Source organism: Pleurodeles waltl, chromosome 9 (genome assembly GCF_031143425.1).
Source record: "Pleurodeles waltl isolate 20211129_DDA chromosome 9, aPleWal1.hap1.20221129, whole genome shotgun sequence".
Lineage (NCBI taxonomy): Eukaryota > Metazoa > Chordata > Amphibia > Caudata > Salamandridae > Pleurodeles > Pleurodeles waltl.
Window position 1 is genome coordinate 809,921,926 of NC_090448.1, and position 23,054 is coordinate 809,944,979.

The window sequence follows — 23,054 nt, forward strand, 5'->3', positions numbered from 1 at the left end:
GAAGTTGACCTTGTGCTTGTGTCCATTGTGTCGCTAGGCACTGCTGTAAGGGCCGCATGTGTAATCTTGCGTTTGGGACAATGGCTATGCATGAGGACATCATGCCTAGAAGTTTCATCACTAATTTTACTTGATATTGTTGGTTTGGGTGCATGCTTTGTATTACGTTTTAGAATGCTTGTACCCTTTGTGGACTTGGAGTGGCAATCCCTTTTTTTGTGTTGATTGTTGCTCCTAAGTATTGTTGTATTTGACACGGTTGTAAGTGTGATTTTAGGTAGTTTATTGAGAACCCTAGTTTGTGAAGGGTTTTTATGACGTATTTTGTGTGTTGAAGACACTGTTTCTGAGTGTTGGTTTTTATTAACCAATCGTCTAGATACGGGAATACGTGTATGTGCTGTCTTCTGATATGTGCGGCTACTACTGCAAGGCATTTTGTGAATACCCTTGGTGCTGTTGTTATCCCGAATGGTAACACTTTGAATTGGTAATGTACTCCTTGGATTACAAACCTTAAGTATTTCATGTGTGAAGGATGTATGGGTATATGGAAGTAAGCATCCTTGAGATCTAATGTTGACATGCAGTCTTGTTGTTTGAGCAAGGGGATCACGTCTTGAAGTGTTACCATTTGAAAGTGATCTGATTTGATGTAAAGATTTAGTGTTCTGAGATCTAAGATGGGTCTCAGAGTTTTGTCCTTTTTTGGTATTAGAAAATACAGGGAATAGACACCTGTTCCTTTCTGATGGTTGGGTACCAGTTCTATTGTCTCTTTCTGTAACAACGCTTGGACTTCTAGTTGTAATAGATCCAAGTGCTGTTTGGACATGTTGTGTGTTCTTGGAGGCACATTTGGTGGTAATTGTAGGAATTCTATGCAATAACCATGTTGGATAATGGCTAGGACCCACGAGTCTGTAGTTATTTCTTCCCAATTTTTGTAATAATCTGTGAGTCTCCCCCCCACTGGTGTTATGTGTTGGGGATTTGTGACATTGAAGTCACTGTTTAGTTTGTGGGGTCTTTGGGCTTTGGAATTTCCCTCTGGTTTTAGGGAACTGTCCACCTCTATATTGTCCCCGAAAGCCTCCTCTTTGATACTGGCCCTGGTATGTGGGTCTGGCCTGTGAGGTTGAGGGTTCTGTGCTTTGGGCTCGAAACCCCCCTCTAAAGTGTGGCTTCCTAAAGGTGCCTCTGCTCTGCGGGGAGTAGAGCGTGCCCATGGCTTTGGCCGTGTCAGTGTCCTTCTTTAGCTTCTCTATAGCTGTATCCACCCCCGGCCCAAACAACTGTTGTCCATTAAAAGGCATATTAAGCACAGCCTGCTGGATCTCTGGCTTAAACCTGGAGGTGCGTAGCCATGCGTGTCTCCGAATAGTGACCGCTGTGTTCACAGTTCTGGCAGCTGTGTCCGCTGCGTCCATCGCCAATCGTATCTGGTTGTTGGAGATACTTTGGCCCTCCTCCACCACTTGCTGTGCACGCTTTTGAAACTCCTTGGGAAGATGTTCAATAAAATGCTGCATTTCATCCCAATGAGCCCTGTCATACCTTGCCAATAAAGCCTGTGAATTGGCAATGCGCCATTGATTGGCTGCCTGTGCTGCAACTCTTTTCCCCGCTGCAACAAACTTTCGACTTTCTTTGTCGGGTGGTGGTGCATCCCCAGAAGTCTGTGAGTTTGCCCTTTTGCGTCCTGCGCCTACTACCACTGAGTCAGGTGTTAGTTGTTGCATGATGTACACAGGGTCCGTAGGGGGAGGCTTGTACTTCTTTTCCACCCTAGGTGTAATGGGTCTGCATTTGACGGGGTCTTGAAACACTTGTTTTGCGTGTTTTAGCATCCCTGGTAACATCGGCAGACTCTGGTACTGGCTGTGTGTTGATGACAAAGTATTGAATAAAAAGTAATCCTCAATAGGTTCAGCAAGCAGTGCTACATTGTGAAAAGTAGCTGCTCTGGACACCACCTGCATGTAAGCAGTACTGTCTTCAGGTGGTGACGGTCTTGCCAGGTAGCAATCTGGACTATTGTCAGATACTGGTGCATCGTATAGGATCGTATATCGATCCATGCATCTGGGTCATCCTGGGTCATCCCTGTGTGCGTTGGAGATTGCATCATAGGGGGTGTTGCAATTGGTGACAGTTGCGGTGAGTGCTGTAGCGATGGTTGTGGCAAAAAACGTGGTGGAGTTTTTTCTTTAGCCACTTTTGCTTTCGGCTGTTTATCTGTTTCTTGGAAAGCTAGTTTCCTTTTCATTTTAATGGGGGGAAGAGTTCTTATTTTCCCTGTGTCTTTCTGAATATGGAGCCTTCTTTGTGTATAGTCTGGCTCTCCCAGCTCTAATTCTTGTCCAACTTTATGGCCTTGAAGTTGTGATAACAGGCCTTGTTCTTCGGAATAGGAGCTCTGTTTTGGCTCCTTAGCTGGGTGTTTCGGCACCGAAACGTTTTCCGCAGTCTTTTTCAGCTCCGAAGCCACCTTTTTCGGTTTCGGGGTGCCGATCTCTCGGTGCCGACTTTGGTCGGAGCCGGTATCTCGGTGTCGAGTTTGGTCGGAGCCAGTATCTCGGTGCCGAGTATACTCTGTGCCGGTATCTCGACCGGAGTCAAATGTCTTCGACACGTGTGTGCCCTTTTTCGGTGCCGATGGTTGGTCACCGTGTTTACAGGTTAAGCCATGGCCTGCCGGCTGTGGCGTCCCCTGGGCTTTCATTATTTTGGTGTGAGTTTTGGCCGGGGCAGTTTTACTCACGGTTTTCGCCGGCTGCTCACTTTCGGCCTCGTCAGAGTCCGAATCCAGACTGGAGTAAGTCTCCTCTTCTTCGTCGTCGTCGTGGTGTCCTGACGGCGTCGACGCCATTTGAAGCCTTCGAGCTCTCCGGTCCCGTAGCGTCTTTTTCGACCGAAATGCCCGACAGGCCTCGCAGGTATCCTCTTTGTGTTCGGGGGACAAACACAAATTACAGACCAAATGCTGTTCTGTGTAAGGATACTTATTGTGGCATTCGGGGCAGAAGCGGAATGGGGTCCGTTCCATTAGCCTTGAAGACGCACGCAGTCGGGCCGACCAGGCCCCGCCGGGGAATGGAAGCCCCGAAGGGCTACCGGAGCTTTTCTTTTATTCAGTGTCGAACTGCTATAACTAACCCGATACTGAACACAAACGATACCGTCGAGTTTTCCGAGATTTAACTAACTTTCCGAACCGAAACACGGAGCGAAGAGGAGTACGTCCGAACCCGATGGCGGAAAGAAAACAATCTAAGATGGAGTCGACGCCCATGCGCAATGGAGCCGAAAGGGGAGGAGTCCCTCGATCTCATGACACGAAAAGACTTCTACGAAGAAAAAACAACTTGTAACACTCCGAGCCCAACACTAGATGGCGGGATATGTACAGCATGTGTATCTGCAGCTACACATGCCATCGAACATACATATATACCTTTCCTTAATTGGGTTCAGCAGGCAGCGAGGATTTTCTTCAGTAGAGCATCTTCACGGTCAGCTTCAGATGGGCAGTGTCATAAGGGAATGGCTCAGTAAAAAGTGGGCTTAAAGTACCTGAACCATCAATGGCAGTAAGCTAAGGTGAAGCATCAAGAACTGAACAGAAAAGACTGAAAAAGAATTGTAAAGCAACTGAAATATGAAAGAACAGAAAAGAATCTAAAGAGGAACTGAATAAAAAGCTCAGCATCCAAGAGACAGAGTGAGAGAGGCTGATCTGCTGACTGAAATGTGCTTAACTTCTCATCACCCGAGGTTTTTTATTAAAGTCTCAGAAAATATATAAATTGTCTGCCATTGGACAATTACTAAGGGGACTAGGAAAGGACCAATAAAAATTCATACAAGTTTCATAACGTAACAGCTTTCTTATGTGCCATCTTTTCGGCTTCTGTTCACACGCAGCGATTTTCACCAACTGCTTCTCACGGTGTTCACAAAATGCAAACTGTAAGCCATTGTCCTTCCCCGGCACACTATCAGCTAAGGAAGTTAACAATATGTTGCAGTTTAAGGAACATTTCTAATGTGCTGAGCAAAGCTCTGGGAAAGACGGAGATAACTTCTCCCCTTCACATCATGAATTCTAAACCTTTCTCTACATGTTGAACTAATTCTACGTGGCTTTCAGCTGAAAGAAAACACACATTTAAAAAGTGCAGTGTGAACATTTCATAAGATCTAAACTAAAACATTTTAATTTCATAAATCATTAGTTAATCATTGTGCAGAGTTAGGAAAATACTTAACACATTTCACAGTGTGTTTATTTCAGAAATACATTCATGTATCGTGCATTCATTAGTAAAGTGTAGGCCACATTTAAAACGTGTGCTCATGTTATTTCACCTGTGCACCGTTTAAACATTCATCAGTTTAGTTAATTACTCACACAATTAGTCAACACAAAATTATGCTCTCTCAGGAGCATGGGTTGTTCCATGGCTCTATTACTGCTTCATGCAACCATACACACAAACCAAAAGCCTTCAACACAGTTTATGACTAGAACCAGGCACGCCCCTTGGAGATCATATGCCAGACCACCCACAGAAATGGTTATTTCTACTCAGCAATACATCCTGGTACTCACTTGTACTCACTGTAACGCCCTTGCACACTCAATCATGCACAGTTATTCACACCCAATCATTCACACCCTTATTCATGCATACACATTTACTGTAACTCTCACATGTTCATGCATACTCAAGGTTATTTACACTAATACACACACATGGACATTCAAAAACACACATACTTACTTGCACAGATAAGGGCAGCCACTTTGTCATTCTCACACTAACACCTTCCCATTAAGAAATATAAATATATCTCACCAATCTGTAGCTCTCTCAAAAAACACACACAAGCCCACATAGCTTCACTAGGGCACACATAGCACATGCACATACACACACATACATAAATCCACATGCCGACTTCTAATGCACTCGCTCATCCGTCATTGAGAAGGCATTGATATGTGCATACATACACATAATAACTTATTGTTTTCTATGTAGTACCACATACCTCTCTTAAGGTATTGTTAAGTGCTGCAAATTGCCAGTATTATTATTAATGGCAATTAATTTGCCTACCTAGAAAAAATGGCAGCCCGAGTTTGGCATGCCAGATTTAAAAATTGTTCCCCGCAAATCACTACACATAACAGTGGCAAGTGCTTATATCACCAAGCCATCTTGCCATCCCGCATATGCAACAAGACTCATACAATCATTGGAAACGGCAACAGGTCTGGCTTTATTGTAATGACCCGTGCAAACAAAGGCATGAACAAATACACACAGATTCCTTGTGCGGTGTCTCTTTGCACCCTGCTCTTTGTGTGCCTCACATGTCTGCCTTGTTCTTGCATCTACCATCTTTAGGGTGCTGCTGTTTTTTTTTATTCCCTTAGCTTTTGGTGATGCTATTGTGCAGCACCACAAGCTTGACAAATAAAGATCAACGCATAGATATAGCAGAACAGCCAAAATATTCTGTGCTCTTTATGTCTGCCTTAGGACATCGCTGCCAAACCAACTGGTTTTTCAGATTTTTTTTATTTTGCAAGAGACCAACAGCTCCGCAGACTCTTATACCAGGCCCTTATTGCAGAGTGTAGTGTGCCACATATCACACAGGCAGTGTGTTGTGTTATATTTTAATAAAAAACATTCAAAGGAAGCAAGCATTGGCAAAGCTAAGAGCTCATCAGCCAAACCCAGACCTACTGGCTTTGCCAATGTTTGTTCTCTAGTGCAGTGCAAAAGAGAGAACTAATTTCACATAGGGGACCAACCCAATTCAGATCAACCCTGACCTTTGTTAATTAAAACTCATCTTTAATCCCATGGCAAATCACCACCACAATTCCTTTAACTGACAGCTTTTCTCCTCCATGCCATTCATGAGTGCCCACATTGCCCTAAAGATGGTGTGCTCTGTATCCCTGTATCAATCTGTAGAACATACAACGTGGAGCAGAGTGATTTCGCATCCCTCTGTCTATTGGCTGACCTGATCCAGCCCTACATGTGACAAGCCCTGCATCTTGATACTAAAACACAATACTCACTGAGTACTAGCGGTGGCAAGTTTTGTATTATTGTGCTGAACACCTATGCCATCCAATCCTCATGGTTATAAGTTTGGGAGGCTTCTGCACCAATACTTTCAGGCCAAGCAGTTGTTTATATGTCAGGCCAATTCCCTCAGTACCAACCAAAGGACCACCCTAGGTCTACAGTAAAGAGATAGTGTCAACATCTACCTTGATACAAGGTCTTGAGTGGAATGCGTGGCTCTTAGAGGGAGCTATCTCCATAGGGATCCCATGAAACTCTTCATCTTTTAAAAAATGTGTATTAAAGGACAGTTTATGCTAAGATGAAAGGTGGTACACCTAAAGTAGAGCTGCATCCTTTATTAGGAGTGCTACTTGCTTCTCGTAACATACACTTTGGCCACCTGTTTGGCACAAGACCCTGAAAATCCAACTGTCCCAAATCGTAAAGACACGAGCAAGAATTCCCACAGGTTGAGCAGCGCATATAACACTTTCAAAGACATCTGTCATAAATGTGCGCTGTTGTCAGATAGTCCAGTACCACAGAATTCGTACCTGCCTTCATGCAGCCACAGAGTGACAGAGATTATTTCTCTAGGTCTTGGGGGTTTTAAGCAACTGGCTGAAGATGGTGGATTTAAACCTAGGAGCTGTGGATCACCTCTATGCCATACAGGTGCAACAGAACCTGACTATACATTAAAGTTCACAAAGAAATGTTCCCAGCAAGTGGGTCCAGTGGGTGCCTCTGGTACTCAGGGGTTCCTATGCCTGAAATGAAAATCATGACAACGGCCAGTCAACTCTGAAAAATAGGCACCAGAGTCTTGCTACAGTTGGTAGATATTTTTCTAGTTGAAAGTCAGCTCCAGTGTTTGTCATTAAATTAAAAACATTTTGAGTACCCTTGGGTCCCTCTCTCCTCTTGGGCCCGGGCCTGAATGACTGACAACTTGACAACCGGTAGTCCTGTTAGCCAAACTACAGCTATTTTTTTAACCAGTATTTTGGCCACAGTAAGCTATAGTTATCTCAAATAACTAGAGCTTTTGCCCTAAAGTAAGTATAACTTTTGCCTTCACCATGCACTGCTAATTACTTCCCCATTACATCACTTATGACATATTTGATGACATCACTGATAACCCTGCAATGTCTGAAATGAGATCATTAGTGACTACACTGTGCATGGCGTGAGTAAATAGAGTGGGGAGGAGAGAGGTTGTGGTTTAGCACTTGTACGCGTAGGTAGTTTATGAAACAGAATTTTCTGTGCAAGAGCTGTTCGTCAGACCTGTACAATTCTCATGCCTTATTCTCATAAGCATCTTAGGAAATAATTACTGTCTGTTCACATGTTTTACATAATGTAAAAGTGTAAAAAGGTCACGTTTTAGCTTGAAGCTATGGACTAAGACTCACTATGCTGGCGAACAATCTGAAAGACAGCAATATATACAATTCCTTTATCCACAGACATTGACATTGGCTCATAGACAACAGCTTATCAAAGGCCACATGACATCTTTGGTAGGCAAGTAAACCATTGATAACAAGCATTACTACAAGCAGATAGTAAAAAAGAAAAGGCCTTAAGTTTTATAGAATCCAGTATTATTGTCTGCAAATTTCACATAACTGCAGATAATAAGACAGGATTCTATAAGACTTTAGGTCTTTTCTTTTTGTATTGTCTGTTTGTAGTAATGCTCGTTATCACTGCAATAATTGCTTACCATGTTAGCTACACCAGAATAATGAATAAAAGATTGACATTAACTTCATAGTTGTGTTCCTTGAATTTTTTGGAATAAAAGTGAGAGGGAGTGTGGGTGCACCTATCCCTACTAGGGTCTCTGGCAGGTCTGTGCAGTCTAAATACGGATCCATGTTATTTAAACAAAACTATCCCATTCTCTTAATTAGATCCTGGCCTCTCCTTAGCGATCATTAGGCAATCTGCACAAGCCTGGGAGTCGCAAGAAATAAATTGGGAAGAGTTTTATATCAGTTCTCACAAATAGGTTCTCTACTGCAGGTTGGGTGCCAATGGTTGTTCACACTTCGACTGAGATACCCAGCTATCAGGGCTTATCCTAAGCAAGCTACTCTGAATTACATTTTTTAGCCACTAAGACAACTGAAGAGCGGGTCAGATATTTCACATTTACATTATACCCTTTTGTGTGCCACTGCTACCCCATTTATTGAGGCCTATGTAAACACACCCTATTAAATCACATGAGCCCACCCTTGGGTAGAGTGTGATTTGAGCAAAATCAAGAACATAGTATGTAAATGCTACCAGTACAGTTGGGGAGGTATCTAATCACAAAATATGCTGGCAGCTTTGGGTTTTTATGGGTTTCCTTTTATTAACTGCCATGATTTTGCTTATATATAATTAAGGTCCTATTTTCCACAGAGGTTATTGCTTCAAATGGGTACTCAGTTTATTGTGTGCCATTGATGGTGTTATTCTGTATCAGACTCTAACCTAGATTAATTCCTAGAGAAAGACTCAATATGCTCCTTTTCGCCACCCTTGGGTAGTCAAGTGCCCAAAGGAAGTAACTTGGTTTAACAAATGATCTGAATTAGTACCCGAGGCCTTAAGACACAACTAGTAAATTACAGTCCACCATGAACATCCAGTAAACGCTGACAGTCCAAGAACATCAGTTGAACCATCAGCCATGGCCCGTTCAAATGGCTCTTGAAGACAAAGGAAATGGCAGATAGTCACAGTTTTCTGGGAGTTTCAGGTCTGTCCCCCTTTGAGGACAGTTCTAATGATCAATCTATCGCTCCACAAAGTTGTATTTATTTTATTTTGTTATCCTCGGAGTGGTCAAGGGTACCACTCATGCTGGGAAGAATTGTATGATCAAAAAAGTATACTTAGGCTGATAGCATTTTATTTTACTCAATTTTTCAAGGGTTCTGTCAACCCTAAATAAACATTGGTTTTATGAGGATGGGAGCTCCAGAACATGCTATGTGGATGTGCTGGCTGTTTGTGGTTAATGGTAGCTATTGAGTGGCAAACAATTAGCTGCTGCACCAAGAACTGAATTTACTGTTTTCTGCAGGGTGGTGGAGTCTTTATCACCTGGGCTGAAGCCATAAGTCAAGCCTTGGTTGACAGTGACCACACAATTTTGATGTATGTATTTATGTACATGGTATTTCTATAGCACAAACCTAGCCAAAAGACAGTGGATCACTGTACATTATAAATGATAAGCATAAAATCAATAAACAAGAGGAGAGGAGGCTAGGTTGTGGATAATTAATTCATTGTCATGAAGTGTTCTTTAAAGAGACGAGCCTTCAACTATTTCCTAAATTTGAGCAGGTCCCAATGTGTATGGAGGATGTTGTTCTTGATTCTAGGTGCATAGACAGAAAAGGCCTGTGAATTTTTTTTTTTTTTACACTTCTTAGTCTAAAGTCTGATTGTATCCAGGCTGCAGGCATGTCAAGATCCATTAGGGATGGTCTGCAGCTGGTTTTAAATATGGCGAGGGCCAGCAAGGGGATCAAATAGAATTTCATTGGGAATGGGGGAAGGGGGTGATACAATTATATTTTTTCAGCCCATGGATGAGTGGGGCCAGTGGGTAGGATGTCGCGAAGGGGTGTCAGTGTGGAGTCAGGGAAGCCATGAAGTAGGGGATTACTGCCATCCATATGCAGGTATGAGGGGTTGAACAGTAGACTTTCTTGGAGTTATTTGATGTGCACACAGAACAGCATGACTGGTGGCCATTTGTTCCTAATTGGCAAACAGTTTCTGCTCACACAATATAAGAATTAATAGCCGTCTGGTTGTACTGTTGCCAAGTGCGTTTACTATAAGTGAAGTAATATTAGGCTTTTATTTTCCAGTGTCACTTATAATTTTTATCCAGTTCTAATTGCAGTTTTTGGGTCTTATATAGGCCCCAAACCACATGTTTAGCACCTTGCAAACAAATAAAAGCATGCTTTGAGGGACCCTGGCCAATCAGACAACACAAAAGAGAAGGGGTTTTCAAGAAAATGAATACCTATTCTAATTGTCATCCCGTTTTTAATTCTCTTTTGCCATTTTAGGTTGCATGCGAGTGCTTTGACCTATTGTAAGTATTGTGGGCTTTTAACCACGCTCACATTTTCACTAGTTTGTGGGCACTTTAGTCACATTGTTCACACTGTTTCCCTAATCAGTCATCTCTTTTGTCTCTCCCCTTCACGCTCCATAGCTTTCCCAAAAACACTTATAATTGATAAACGCTTTAATAAAAAACACAGAAATCCGCAATGCGGCTCTCCCGGCACAGCGGGAAAGCAGATACAACAATATTCACTGCACCTGGGAAAAGTCGCCCCATAATGCTTTACAAGCAAATTTTTACAAAACATTTATTACCATAACTCAGCCTGTGGTGGTCCTAGGACAGCGGGACCACCACCAAAACATTCAGCATGATGCACTCTTTCTGTTTAGGTCATATCTGGGTCTCCACACCAGGTTAGTGGTGACCCAAAAATAATAACCCCTCTCACCATTCAGTCCCTTTTTAAGTTCTCTTATGCCGGGAACTTTTGTTTTACAGCTTGAAATAGTTTTTTTCTGTCTAGATCATCTCTGGGTCTCCACACTAGGGTAGTGGGGACCCAAAATTAATAATTCATTTCTCCATTCAGTGCCTTTTTAATCTCTCTCATGGTTGGAACTTTTGTTTTATAGCTAAGAGCAGTTTGCGTTTTAAGGGTCTTGTTTGTAATATCATTGCAGTAAGCCTGCTAGTCCTAAAAATGAGTAATGTTCTATGCCCTCTAGGGGCTAAAAATATAGTTACACTGCAATACTGTCATTTTCTTTTAATATGGTTCTGCCCTCTAGGGGCTAACTATACGGTAACATGACCATGTTTCTTACAAATGCTGTTTTTATTGTGGTGTCCTCTAGGGGCTGTTCTGAGCATTATAGTCTAATGCCAAATGTTTATTTCTGATAAAGGTTTTTATTGGGTTTATATGATAATTTATATGTTTCATTAATCGTTCCTTATTGCAATTATGACCATGATTCAGGCCAACTTAACATCCTTACTACACTATGACTTTTTGAACACTCTTTATATGTTTGGGTGACCCTTCTAGTTTATTTTTCTCGTTACTTCTCTGTGGCTATCTTGTTTTGGGAATTGTGTTAGCCAGCCAGCAACTCTGATAGTGGAGTGATGAAGGTGTTATTCTATTGGAATTAGCATGGCAGATTTAAATTAGGAGGCTAAATGGCAACATTTTCATTTTTGGCTGCAGATAGAGGAAGAAGGCAAATGGAAGTGTTTTAGTTATATGCGGGGCCACTGGAATTATGTGGCAGCAAAAGACCAAATTATGAGGCACGGCTGACCAATTTATGTCGCAAGAAAAGTCCAGTTATGAATTTACAATGCCAATAACTCTAACTCAAGCAAATGCAAGACCAATTGCATTGAAAATGCTTGTTGGGTTTGCACTTATTTTGAAAGGACCTTAACTTGTTTTGAGCTTGATTTCAAAGTGGGTTGTCCTGTACTCAGATTTGGTAACATTGTAAGGATTTATCTCTTGTGCCAGATTTATCCTAATTCAAAGCGAGAAAGAGCAAACCTGTGGAGATTAATCGCAAGGATACAGCGAGTTGTTGCAAAGCACATTGATTCATGCATTAACCAAGCAAGTCAAGTCCTTTATATTACAGCATCTATGTTACATTTGCAGAGCAATTAGTTGGTTGTTTATACTGGGTTCATTTCTCTGCTTCAGCTGTCAGGCATATGGCCAAACGCAGAACAATACTGAATAGCTGCTACTTGGCTGCCATCCCACAATGCAGCAGAGAGTACTTATCTTCCCATCATATGTTTCTGAGAGGACCCGAGTCAGAACCGCAGTGTGGAAGTCTGTTCTACATTGGCACTAGCACTCCATTAACAAACATGGCAGGCACTGCGACAGTGGCATCAATTAGTGTGAAGTACTGGCTCTTTGAAGGGACATAGTTACCTTTAGTACATGACGGAATGCTATGCTGGAAAATGTTAATATAGTCTGGGAAGTTAATGAATATGCCTTCTGACATCAGTATTTCAGTTGTGAGGTTCCATTCCAAAGTTGACTTTGCTTTTATACTTTTGAGGTCAGTGACTGTTATCTGGCTTATTTTAAGCAGACTTACTCACGATTTCAGTTTGCTCTAATGCCTCTACTAAGAGTACCCAACGCACACCAGAATCATGTACCCATTACAACAAAAAATGTGTTGTCTCCAGTGCATGCTCTAGCTCTAGCTCTATTCCCTGGAGACAACAAAGAAGAGAAATGCAAAATATTCCTTCACCTGCTTCTACGTGTTTCCATACAGATGCTCCAGGCCAACTTTTAAAGGTGCCTCAAAAGTCGCCCTGGAAGGCTTGGGTGTTACGTGCCCTTGTGCAAATACTAATCATTCAGAGAATGCTGCATGACATTTACCTCAATAAGCCTCATCAGTCATTGTTCTCTTGTGCATGCTTCAGATATGATGCCTGGGTTATTGGGATAGACATCTATTGCATGGCTTTGTAACACTGTGCTGCGCTGCACAGTAATTTTTCAGACCATCCTGTTTATCCAACAGTGGATTCAACATTGTTTAAGCCCACTTGAGGAGTGTCATCTTTAAACAACAAATGACTGAAAATCGAGCTTGCTATTTTTGAAAGTGGGCAAAACCCAAATTATTCCCCCAACGCCAAACAGAATGATGGTGGGTACTGACTCCTCAGTCCAAGCTATGAAGGGACTGGTGATGAGGGCAGCAGTGATTCTTGTTCAGGAGTGTTGGTCTTTTGATCTGCATCCCTCTGTGTAGAATGTTTATTGGTTCCCTGTTAAAGGTCTGTCCCGTCCTCCTTCACTGAGGTGCTCTGCATGACCTCTTGTGTGAGAAGTGTGTGTTTGGTGTGTTCTTGACTGTATATACGAGTGGAGGATGCTGATGGGTGCATAAGAAGGTGGGCTCTCTGAGGACTGCCCTTCGTCATGGTCGACTTGACACCCTGCACAACCACCTTCTCAAGATCTCATCCATGAAACTGGAGTTTCTAGTTACCCTTCTTACTCCAAAGTGTTAAGTCAACTCTTCCCCTATATGCCGAAAATTCTTTCACATCATTTCAAAATGATCCTCAAACTGATATGATTTAACAAACTCTTTTCATGGCCAGCCACATGCTGGTTTCCACACTAGAGTGCAGCTAGACCAACAATGCCACCGCCCACCTACACATCACTCACTTGGCATAGGCCTTCTCCAGCAGGGCGCTCCAGAACTCTGTACCCTCCGCTGAGTGGACAAAAACAAGCTTGCCATCCTTAATGGGTAGTAAGTCATCCACCACCACGTCTACCCATTCACCAAACTGCCAGATCTGTATGGAGACAGAAAAAGGGGGCAAGCAAGTGAATATTTGAAATTCTGATATTAAGCGAAAGTAATGGAACCAGGCGGGTTCCCTAAAGTTTCAACAGGAACATCTAGGTATTAAGGATCTGCAGTGCTTGCAAAGTTCAAATCAGTTGGGAATGCAAACCATATATAAAAATCAGCAATTATATATGATGCCAGCTGGCAAATTAGTATGCTAATCCAGATAAACGAATAGGTAAATCACATGCAGGAAGTAGCCATGGGATTTTGAAAGAATGTACCAAGACTCAAAGTAAAAGCATGAAGCGTCTCACCAATACATTAGGAAAAAATGAAAGCACACATATCTAGGTAGATGTTATCTCAGGGCAACTTACCTTCTTTCATAGTTTATGAAAAAAAAATATAGTGTACATCTGCATGAGATCATGTGCAATTCAGGGTGTCTAGGCACCTCACACATTTTAATAGGATTATTTTTACCCAACAGACATACTAATTTATTTGACCTCTGAGGTAAAATGTTGAATTGACCATAGGGAAAGGAAACTCACAGATTGCACAATGATCTTTGCAGCACTTACCTTTCTGGTATTTCACCTTGTACAGAGTGCCTTTTCTTACTTTCCCTAAAACACTTGCCTTTATCTATCTGTTTCTCTTTTATAGAATATTTCAAGAGAGCGGAAAGTTCTGTTTTTCTGTCACAAAAAGGATCCGTGCCCCCTAGAAAATTACAGGGCGAGATCGCTGGCTCTTCCGAGACAGGTGTGCAACTATATCAACCGGGCGGAGTAATGCCAAAGTGTAGATATGAACACTCAGCTTGGAAAAGGCTCAGAAAAGCAAGCGCTAGCCAAGAAAAACATAACAGTTCTCTATTAGCAACCATTCACTTTTCATAAAGAAAGTATAACTAAAAGGTTCCATTATAAGAGGATCAGTCAACAAACACACTTGAGAAAGATGGTTCCTTAAAAATTATAATTTGCAGGGAATAGGGTTTTTGTGCACCCTACATAAATCCCTGATCATAGTGCCTCCGCAGCAACCTCTCAAATTCTAACTCCCTACCTCATTTGATTACACAAAATTTCATGTAACATGACAGAGATGCAAGTTGCCAAGCTACCAACCCCCTCTTTGTTCTAGGACTATATACATAATTATATGTATAATCACCTAGTGGCGTTCTAGGTAGTTATAGTTAGGAACTAGTTTCTATAGAAAAAGCATTTAAAAAAAAAAAATTAAGAGTGCCTATATCTTTGATGAATCTTCACAAAATTTCCCCAAAAGATTTGCCTGTCACATTAGCGGCTGTCTGCAAAGTTTCCTTGTGATCCGTTAAGCAGGAGCCGAGAAAAAGGGGGTGGAGGGGTCCAAAAACACGTTTCCCCCATTCATTTTTCCATAGGGATTTTGAACAGCGATAGCCCTGAAACCACTGGACAGACTTACACCAAATCTGGCAGAAAGGTAGCTCTTGGCTCGAAAAGCAACCTTTTTGTTATTTGGTGTAAATCCGTTCTGTAGTTTTAGAGAAATTAAAAAAAATCCAAATTTGTATATACAGGGAAACAAAGATTCACAATACTTACCGATCTCGAGACCTGACTGGCCACCAACACCTCAACAAGGAAGTGTTCTCAGCCATATTGAGACTTGGCTTCAGCCAAGTCCCAGAAAAAAACATTAAAAAAATAAAAGGGGTCAGGGCAGTGACATCCTGACCCCTTAGCTCTCGTCCTAGTGTCCCAATAGGGACCGCCCTAGGGCTGACAGTTGTGGGTTCTACTAAAGGTGTGTCCGTGATAATTTCCCTCCTTTAATTTATTTTAACCTTAAAAAGTTTAAGGATCATACTGAAAGGTAATCTCACTGTTTTTAATTGGCAAATACTTTTTTCTTTTTAATTTGTCCAGAAATATCTCATTCTAAGTATATCATCCATCAAAGCCTAAAAAACTCTCTCTCCCTCCCTTTCACTCTCTCTCTCTCTTTCACTTACTTTCTCCCACTCACACACCTACTCAGACCCTTACGCACCAAACTCACAGACCCACTCAGACCTTAGTGTGCAGCATGGAGTTGGGGGGTTAGGCCGGTTCGCCACAGGGTCTGCCCAACGTTGGATTAACGTACAGTAATGAAACGACTGAAAAAACAACATAGAAATTCACTGAAAAAAAAAAACAAAGGTTACAGGTACGTCATAGTTAGGAAATAGAATTTAAAAAACATAGAAATTAACTTTTAAAAAAATAAAGGTTACAGGGCTTTTATAGTTAGGCTCACATTTTAAACATACCAAACCACAGAAATTCACCAGTTATAGTTAGAATTATTTCAAGTAACTATAACTCATGCCCTAAGATAACTACAACTTGCACCCTCGCCATGCACTGCTAAATACCGCAAAAATTACAGCACTCATGACATCTTTGATAACATCTATGTATATATCAATGTTATATATGCAGTAACATTTTTGACGAAAAAACTGTGCGTGGTGGGGACACAAATTATAGTTCCCTTAGGGTATGAGTTATAGTTACTTGAGATAATTCTAACTGTTGAATTTCTATGGTTTGGTAAGTTTAAAATGTGAGCCTAACTATAATATCCCTGTAACCTTAGATTACAGTGAATATATATATATATATATATATATATATATATATATATATATATATATATATATATATATATAGAAAATGTCACTTACCCATCTTAGATTGTTTTCCCCGCAGAGGGTGAGGTAGGAGTTGTGTATGCTAGTAATAGTGCCCATGCACTGGAGTGAATACGTATGTACATAATGAAGTTTAAAGTAATATATTTACAAATGTTCAAGATCAACTTCTAAACGGCTACAGGCTCCTGGGGAGGCGGGTGGGCGCATGTGAATCTGCAGCGACTAATGCTACGAACAGATGTACACTGGGTAAGTGACATTTTCCGTTCGATGGCATGTGTAGCTGCAGATACACATGCTGTGCATAGACTAGTAAGCAGTTATCTCCCCAAAAGCGGTGGTTCAGCCTGTAGGAGTTGAAGTTGTTGGAAATAATGTTCGTAGTACAGATTGACCTACTGTGGCTTGTTGTGCCGTTAACACATCTACACAGTAGTGTTTGGTAAATGTATGAGGCGTAGACCATGTTGCTGCCTTACATATTTCGTTCATTGGAATATTTCCTAGAAAGGCCATGGTAGCACCTTTTTTTCTGGTTGAGTGTGCCTTTGGTGTAATAGGCAGCTCTCTCTTTGCTTTAAGATAGCAGGTTTGAATACACTTAACTATCCATCTAGCAATGCCTTGTTTAGAAATTGGATTCCCTGTATGAGGTTTTTGGAAAGCAATAAATAGCTGTTTTGTTTTTCGAATTAGTTTTGTTCTGTCAATGTAGTACATTAGTGCTCTTTTGATGTCTAATGTATGCAGTGCTCTTTCAGCTACAGAATCTGGCTGTGGGAAGAACACTGGTAATTCTACCGTTTGATTCAAGTGGAACGGTGAGATCACTTTTGGTAAAAAATTTGGATTTGTCCGTAGAACTACTTTATGCTTGTGTATTTGAATAAATGGTTCTTGTAAATGCTTGAATTTCACTCACTCTTCTTAGAGATGTGATGGCAATCAAAAATGCAACTTTCCATGTTAAGTATTGCATTTCACAAGAGTGCATGGGCTCAAAAGGTGGACCCATGAGTCGTGTTAAGACAATGTTGAGGTTCCATGAAGGAACTGGTGGTGTTCGTGGTGGTATAATTCTCTTTAGGCCTTCCATAAATGCTTTTATGACTGGTATCCTAAATAATGAAGTTGAGTGCGTAATTTGCAGGTAGGCTAAAATTGCGGTAAGATGTATCTTTATTGAAGAGAAAGCTAGCTTTGACTTTTGCAATTGTAGTAAGTATCCTACTATATCTTTGGCAGATGCGTGTAAGGGTTGAATTTGATTATTATGGCAGTAATAAACAAATCTTTTCCACTTATTTGCATAGCAGTGTCTAGTGGTAGGTTTCCTAGCTTGTCTTATGACCTCCATACATTCTTGTGTGAGGTCTAAGTGTCCGAATTCTAGGATTTCAGGAGCCAAATTGCTAGATTCAGCGATGCTGGATTTGGATGTCTGATCTGTTTGTGTTGTGTTAACAGATCTGGTCTGTTTGGTAGTTTGACATGAGGTACTACTGAGAGGTCTAGTAGTGTTGTGTACCAAGGTTGTCTTGCCCAGGTCGGTGCTATTAGTATGAGTTTGAGTTTGTTTTGACTCAATTTGTTTGCTAGATATGGAAGGAGTGGGAGAGGGGGAAAAGCGTAAGCAAATATCCCTGACCAGCTCATCCATAACGCATTGCCCTGAGACTGATCTTGTGGGTACCTGGATGCGAAGTTTTGGCATTTTTAGTTTTCCTTTGTTGCAAATAGATCTATTTGTGGTGTTCCCCACATTTGGAAGTAAGTGTTTAGTATTTGGGGGTGAATCTCCCATTCGTGGATCTGTTGGTGATCCCGAGAGAGATTGTCTGCTAACTGGTTCTGAATTCCTGGAATAAATTGTGCTATTAGGCGAATGTGGTTGTGAATCGCCCAATGCCATATTTTCTGTGTTAGGAGACACAACTGTGTCGAGTGTGTGCCTCCCTGTTTGTTTAGGTAATACATTGTTGTCATGTTGTCTGTTTTGACAAGAATGTGTTTGTGGCTTATTATGGGTTGAAATGCTTTGAGCGCTAGAAATACCGCTAACAGTTCTAAGTGATTTATGTGAAACTGTTTTTGCTGTATGTCCCATTGTCCTTGGATGCTGTGTTGATTGAGGTGTGCTCCCCACCCTATCATGGAAGCATCTGTTGTTATTACGTATTGTGGCACTGGGTCTTGGAAAGGCCGCCCTTGGTTTAAATTTATACTGTTCCACCATTGAAGCGAGATGTATGTTTGGCGGTCTATCAACACCAGATCTAGAAGCTGACCCTCTGCTTGTAACCATTGTGATGCTAGGCACTGTTGTAAGGGCTGCATGTGCAACCTTGCGTTTGGGACAATGGCTATGCATGAAGACATCATGCCTAGTAGTTGTTTCATCACCAGTTTGACTTGTATCTTTTGATTTGGATACATGGTCTGTATTACATTGTGAAATGTGTGAACTCTTTGTGGACTTGGAGTGGCAATCCCTTTTGCTGTGTTGATTGTTGCTCCTAAGTATTGCTGTGTTTGACACGGCAGAAGGTGTAACTTTGTGTAGTTGATTGAGAAACCTAGTTTGTGGAGGATTTCTATGACATATTTTGTGTGTTGTGAACACCGTCTTAGCATGTTGGTTTTGATTAACCAATCGTCTAGGTACGGGAACACATGTATTTGCTGCCTTCTGATATGTGCAGCTACTACTGCTAGGCATTTTGTAAAAACTCTTGGTGCAGTTGTTATTCCGAATGGCAACACTTTGAATTGGTAATGTATCCCTTGGAATACAAACCTTAGGTACTTTCTGTGTGAAGGATGTATTGGTATATGGAAATATGCATCCTTTAGATCTAGTGTTGTCATGTAGTCTTGTTGTTTGAGCAGTGGGATTACGTCTTGTAATGTAACCATGTGAAAGTGATCTGATTTGATGTAGGTATTTAATGTTCTGAGATCTAGTATAGGTCTCAGACTCTTGTCTTTTTTGGGTATCAGAAAGTACAGGGAGTAAACTCCTGTGTTTATTTGTTGTTTTGGTACTAACTCTATTGCTTCTTTCTGTAGCAATGCCTAAACTTCTACTCCTAGAAGATCTATATGTTGTTTTGACATATTGTGTGTTTTCGGTGGGATGTTTGGAGGGAATTTGAGAAATTCTATGCAATAACCATGCTGGATAATTGCTAAGACCCAAGTGTCTGTTGTTATTTCCTCCCAATGTTTGTAAAACTTGGTAAGTCTCCGCCCCCCACAGGTGTTATGTGTTGGGGATTTGTGAACTTGAAGTCACTGCTTGTTTGGAGGAGTTTTGGGACTTTGGAACTTTCCTCTATTCCTTTGAAATTGTTCCCCTCTATATTGTCCCCGAAAACCTCCCCGCTGATACTGGCTCTGGTAAGTGGGCTTTGTTTGTGAGGTTGTGGCTTCTGTGGTTTGCCCTCGAAACCCCCCTCGAAATTGTGTCTTTCGAAATGTGCCTCTGCTCTGTGGGGAGTAGAGTGCGCCCATGGCTTTGGCCGTATCAGTGTCTTTCTTAAGTTTTTCGATCGCAGTGTCCACCTCCGGCCCAAACAACTGCTGTCCGTTGAATGGCATATTCAGCACAGCTTGCTGTATCTCTGGTTTAAATCCTGATGTACGCAGCCATGCATGTCTCCTTATTGTTACTGCTGTGTTGACAGTTCTAGCAGCTGTGTCTGCAGCATCCATTGCTGACCGTATCTGATTATTGGAGATACTCTGTCCTTCTTCTACTACTTGCTGCTTTCTTTTTTGGAACTCCTTGGGTAAATGTTCAATAAGGTGTTGCATCTCATCCCAATGGGCCCTATCATATCTGGCTAGCAAAGCTTGCGAATTTGCAATACGCCACTGGTTTGCTGCCTGTGCCGCCACCCTTTTGCCTGCAGCATTGAATTTTCGACTTTCTTTATCTGGAGGTGGTGCATCTCCTGAAGTATGAGAGTTAGCTCTTTTGCGCGCTGCTCCCACTACAACAGAGTCTGGTGTTAGCTGTTGTGTAATGTACACTGGGTCTGTTGGTGGCGGTTTATATTTTTTATCTACTCTTGGAGTAATGGCTCTCCCTTTAACAGGCTCCTCAAACACTTGTTTGGAGTGTTTTAGCATTCCGGGTAGCATAGGAAGACTCTGATATTGGCTGTGTGTGGACGACAGTGTATTAAAAAGAAAGTCGTCTTCAATGGGCTCTGAATGAAGGCTGACATTATGAAATGCCGCTGCTCTTGACACCACCTGTGCGTAGCCTGTACTATCCTCTGGTGGCGATGGTTTAGCTGGATAGCATTCTGGACTATTATCTGACACTGGTGCGTCATAAAGGTCCCATGCGTCAGGGTCATCTTGACTCATTCCTGTATGAGTTAGGGATTGCATCATTGGTGGAGTGGCTACCGGTGATGATTGCGGAGAGTGATGTGGGGATGGTGGTGGTGTTACTTGTTTAGCCACCTTTGCGTGTGGCTGTTTGTCCTTGTCTTGGAAGGCAAGCTTGCGTTTCATTTTGACTGGAGGAAGAGTGCTGATCTTCCCTGTATCTTTTTGAATAAAGAGCCGTCTTTGTGTGTGATCTGGCTCTATTGTCTGTAATTCCTGTCCAAATCTATGTGTCTTCATTTGTGTGGACAGTCCTTGTTCCTCAGCGTAGGAAGTTGTTTTCGGTTCCGAGGCCGGATATTTCGGTACCGAAACCTTTTCGGCTGCTTTTTTCGGCTCCGACGAAACCTTCTTTACTTTTGGCATTGTGCTCTCTTGGTGTCGACCCGTTTCGGTGCCGCTGTCTCGGTGCCGAATCTTCTCTGAGCCACTATCTCGGGCCCGAGATTGCTGTGTGCCGGTATCTCGACCGGAGTCGGATGACTTCGACACCAGCTCGCCCTTTTTCGGTGCCGATGAACGGTCACCTATTTTTCGGGTTAAGCCATGGCCTGTTGGCGGTGGCGTCCCCTGGGCTTTAGCGCTTTTCTCGTGAGTTCTTGGTTTCAACGTCTTACTCACGGTTTTCGGCGTTTCCTCGGGATCGATCTCCTCAGAGTCCGAATCCTGGGTGGAGAATGTTTCTTCCTCCTCCTCGAAACGCTCTTGTCCTGTCAGCGCCGACGCCATTTGCAGTCTTCTTGCTCTTCGGTCCCTGAGTGTCTTCCTGGACCGAAACGCTCGACAGGCCTCACAAGTATCCTCCTTGTGTTCTGGTGACAAACACAAGTTACAGACCAGATGTTGATCTGTATATGGATACTTGTTATGGCATTTTGGACAGAAGCGGAATGGCGTCCGTTCCATCAGCCTTGAAGAGACACGTGGCCGGGCCGACCAGGCCCCGACGGGGATGGAAAAAAACCCGAAGGGCCACTGGAGCTCTTCTTAATTCGGTGTCGATCTGTTGTAACTAACCCGATACCGAACGCAAACAATACCGACGATTTTTCCGAGATTCTAACTAACTTTCCGACCCGAAACACGGAGTGAAAAGCGAACCCGATGGCGGAAAAAAAACAATCTAAGATGGAGTCGACGCCCATGCGCAATGGAGTCGAAATGGGAGGAGTCCCTCGGTCTCGTGACTCGAAAAAAGACTTCTTCGAAGAAAAACTACTTGTAACACTCCGAGCCCAACACCAGATGGCGGGATGTGCACAGCATGTGTATCTGCAGCTACACATGCCATCGAACACACATATATATATATATATATATATATACACACACACACACATATTATTATATATTCCAAAGGTTACAGGGATGTTTTAGTTAGGTTGACGTTTTACTCACACAAGAGCATAGACATTCAGCTGTTATAGCTGTACTTTTGTTAAGAAACTATAACTCATGGCCTAAAGTTACTTAATTGCACGAGTTATAATTTCTTCAGATAAGTATAACTATAAGTATAACTATAATTGCTGAATTTCTATAGTTTTGTGTGGGTAAAACATTAATCTGACTATAATGCCCCTGTAATCTTTGGTTTTCTCAGTGAATTTCTATGTTTTTTTAAAAACGTGAAGTAATTTATAATTACTGTACCTTAATACAACCACTGCCGCAAACGGCCTTCGACCTGGAGGTCTTCTATTTCCCATGGCCTGGCTTGGAAAACAGATGGCCTCCAGGACAAAAAGTAAGAGATATCAGGAGGCTGAGGGACACCTCCATGTGTCCTATGCGATCAGGATCCCTGTATCTTAACCTCTTATGTGTTTCCCCCTTTTTTTCTCTCCTCCAGCCAAAGAGAGGAAGACAATAGTGGCCACAACTTTGCTGTCAGGTTGCAGCCAGCCAGTCAGAGCCTTACTTTTCCCCAGGATCTGCGGCTACCCTCTGAGTGAATCTGCAAAGGATCAGAGTCCCTAGATATCCATATTTCTTTTTCCTTTAATAACTCGGAAACTACTGAACTCAAATTGTAAAAAGCACGCTTTCAGGACCAAGAATGAGCTTTCTCCCAAATCTGGTGTAATGCCGTCTGCCAGTTTGGGCTGTATTTGTGTCTAAAATCCCTAGGGGAAAATGCAATCGGGAAAACACGTTTGCCCCCCCCCCCTTTCTCACCCCGCTTAACGAGTCATCCCAAAACTTTCCAAGCATTAGGAAAAGTGAGTGACAAACTAGTTTTGAATTTGTTTTTTATATTCGTCAAATGGCGCTCTAAGTGGTAGGCAAATTAAAATATTATTTTCCTATGGAAACTAGGTCCTAACTATAGCTACCTACCAGCTATCACCAGTAAGTAATACATACACATTTATATACATTTTTTTATTTGCAACAATGATGATGCAGTG

General features: G+C 42.0%; 1 protein-coding gene across 1 annotated transcript in view; it reads right to left on the minus strand.

Moving 5' to 3' along the window:
* Nucleotides 1-23,054, minus strand: part of CAPN1 (calpain 1) — a 332,385-nt gene that overhangs the window by 121,173 nt on the left and 188,158 nt on the right. The window contains exon 5 of the mRNA XM_069208074.1: nt 13,412-13,545. Coding sequence (XP_069064175.1) covers nt 13,412-13,545 — 134 coding nt within the window. The remainder of the gene's footprint in view (nt 1-13,411; nt 13,546-23,054) is intronic.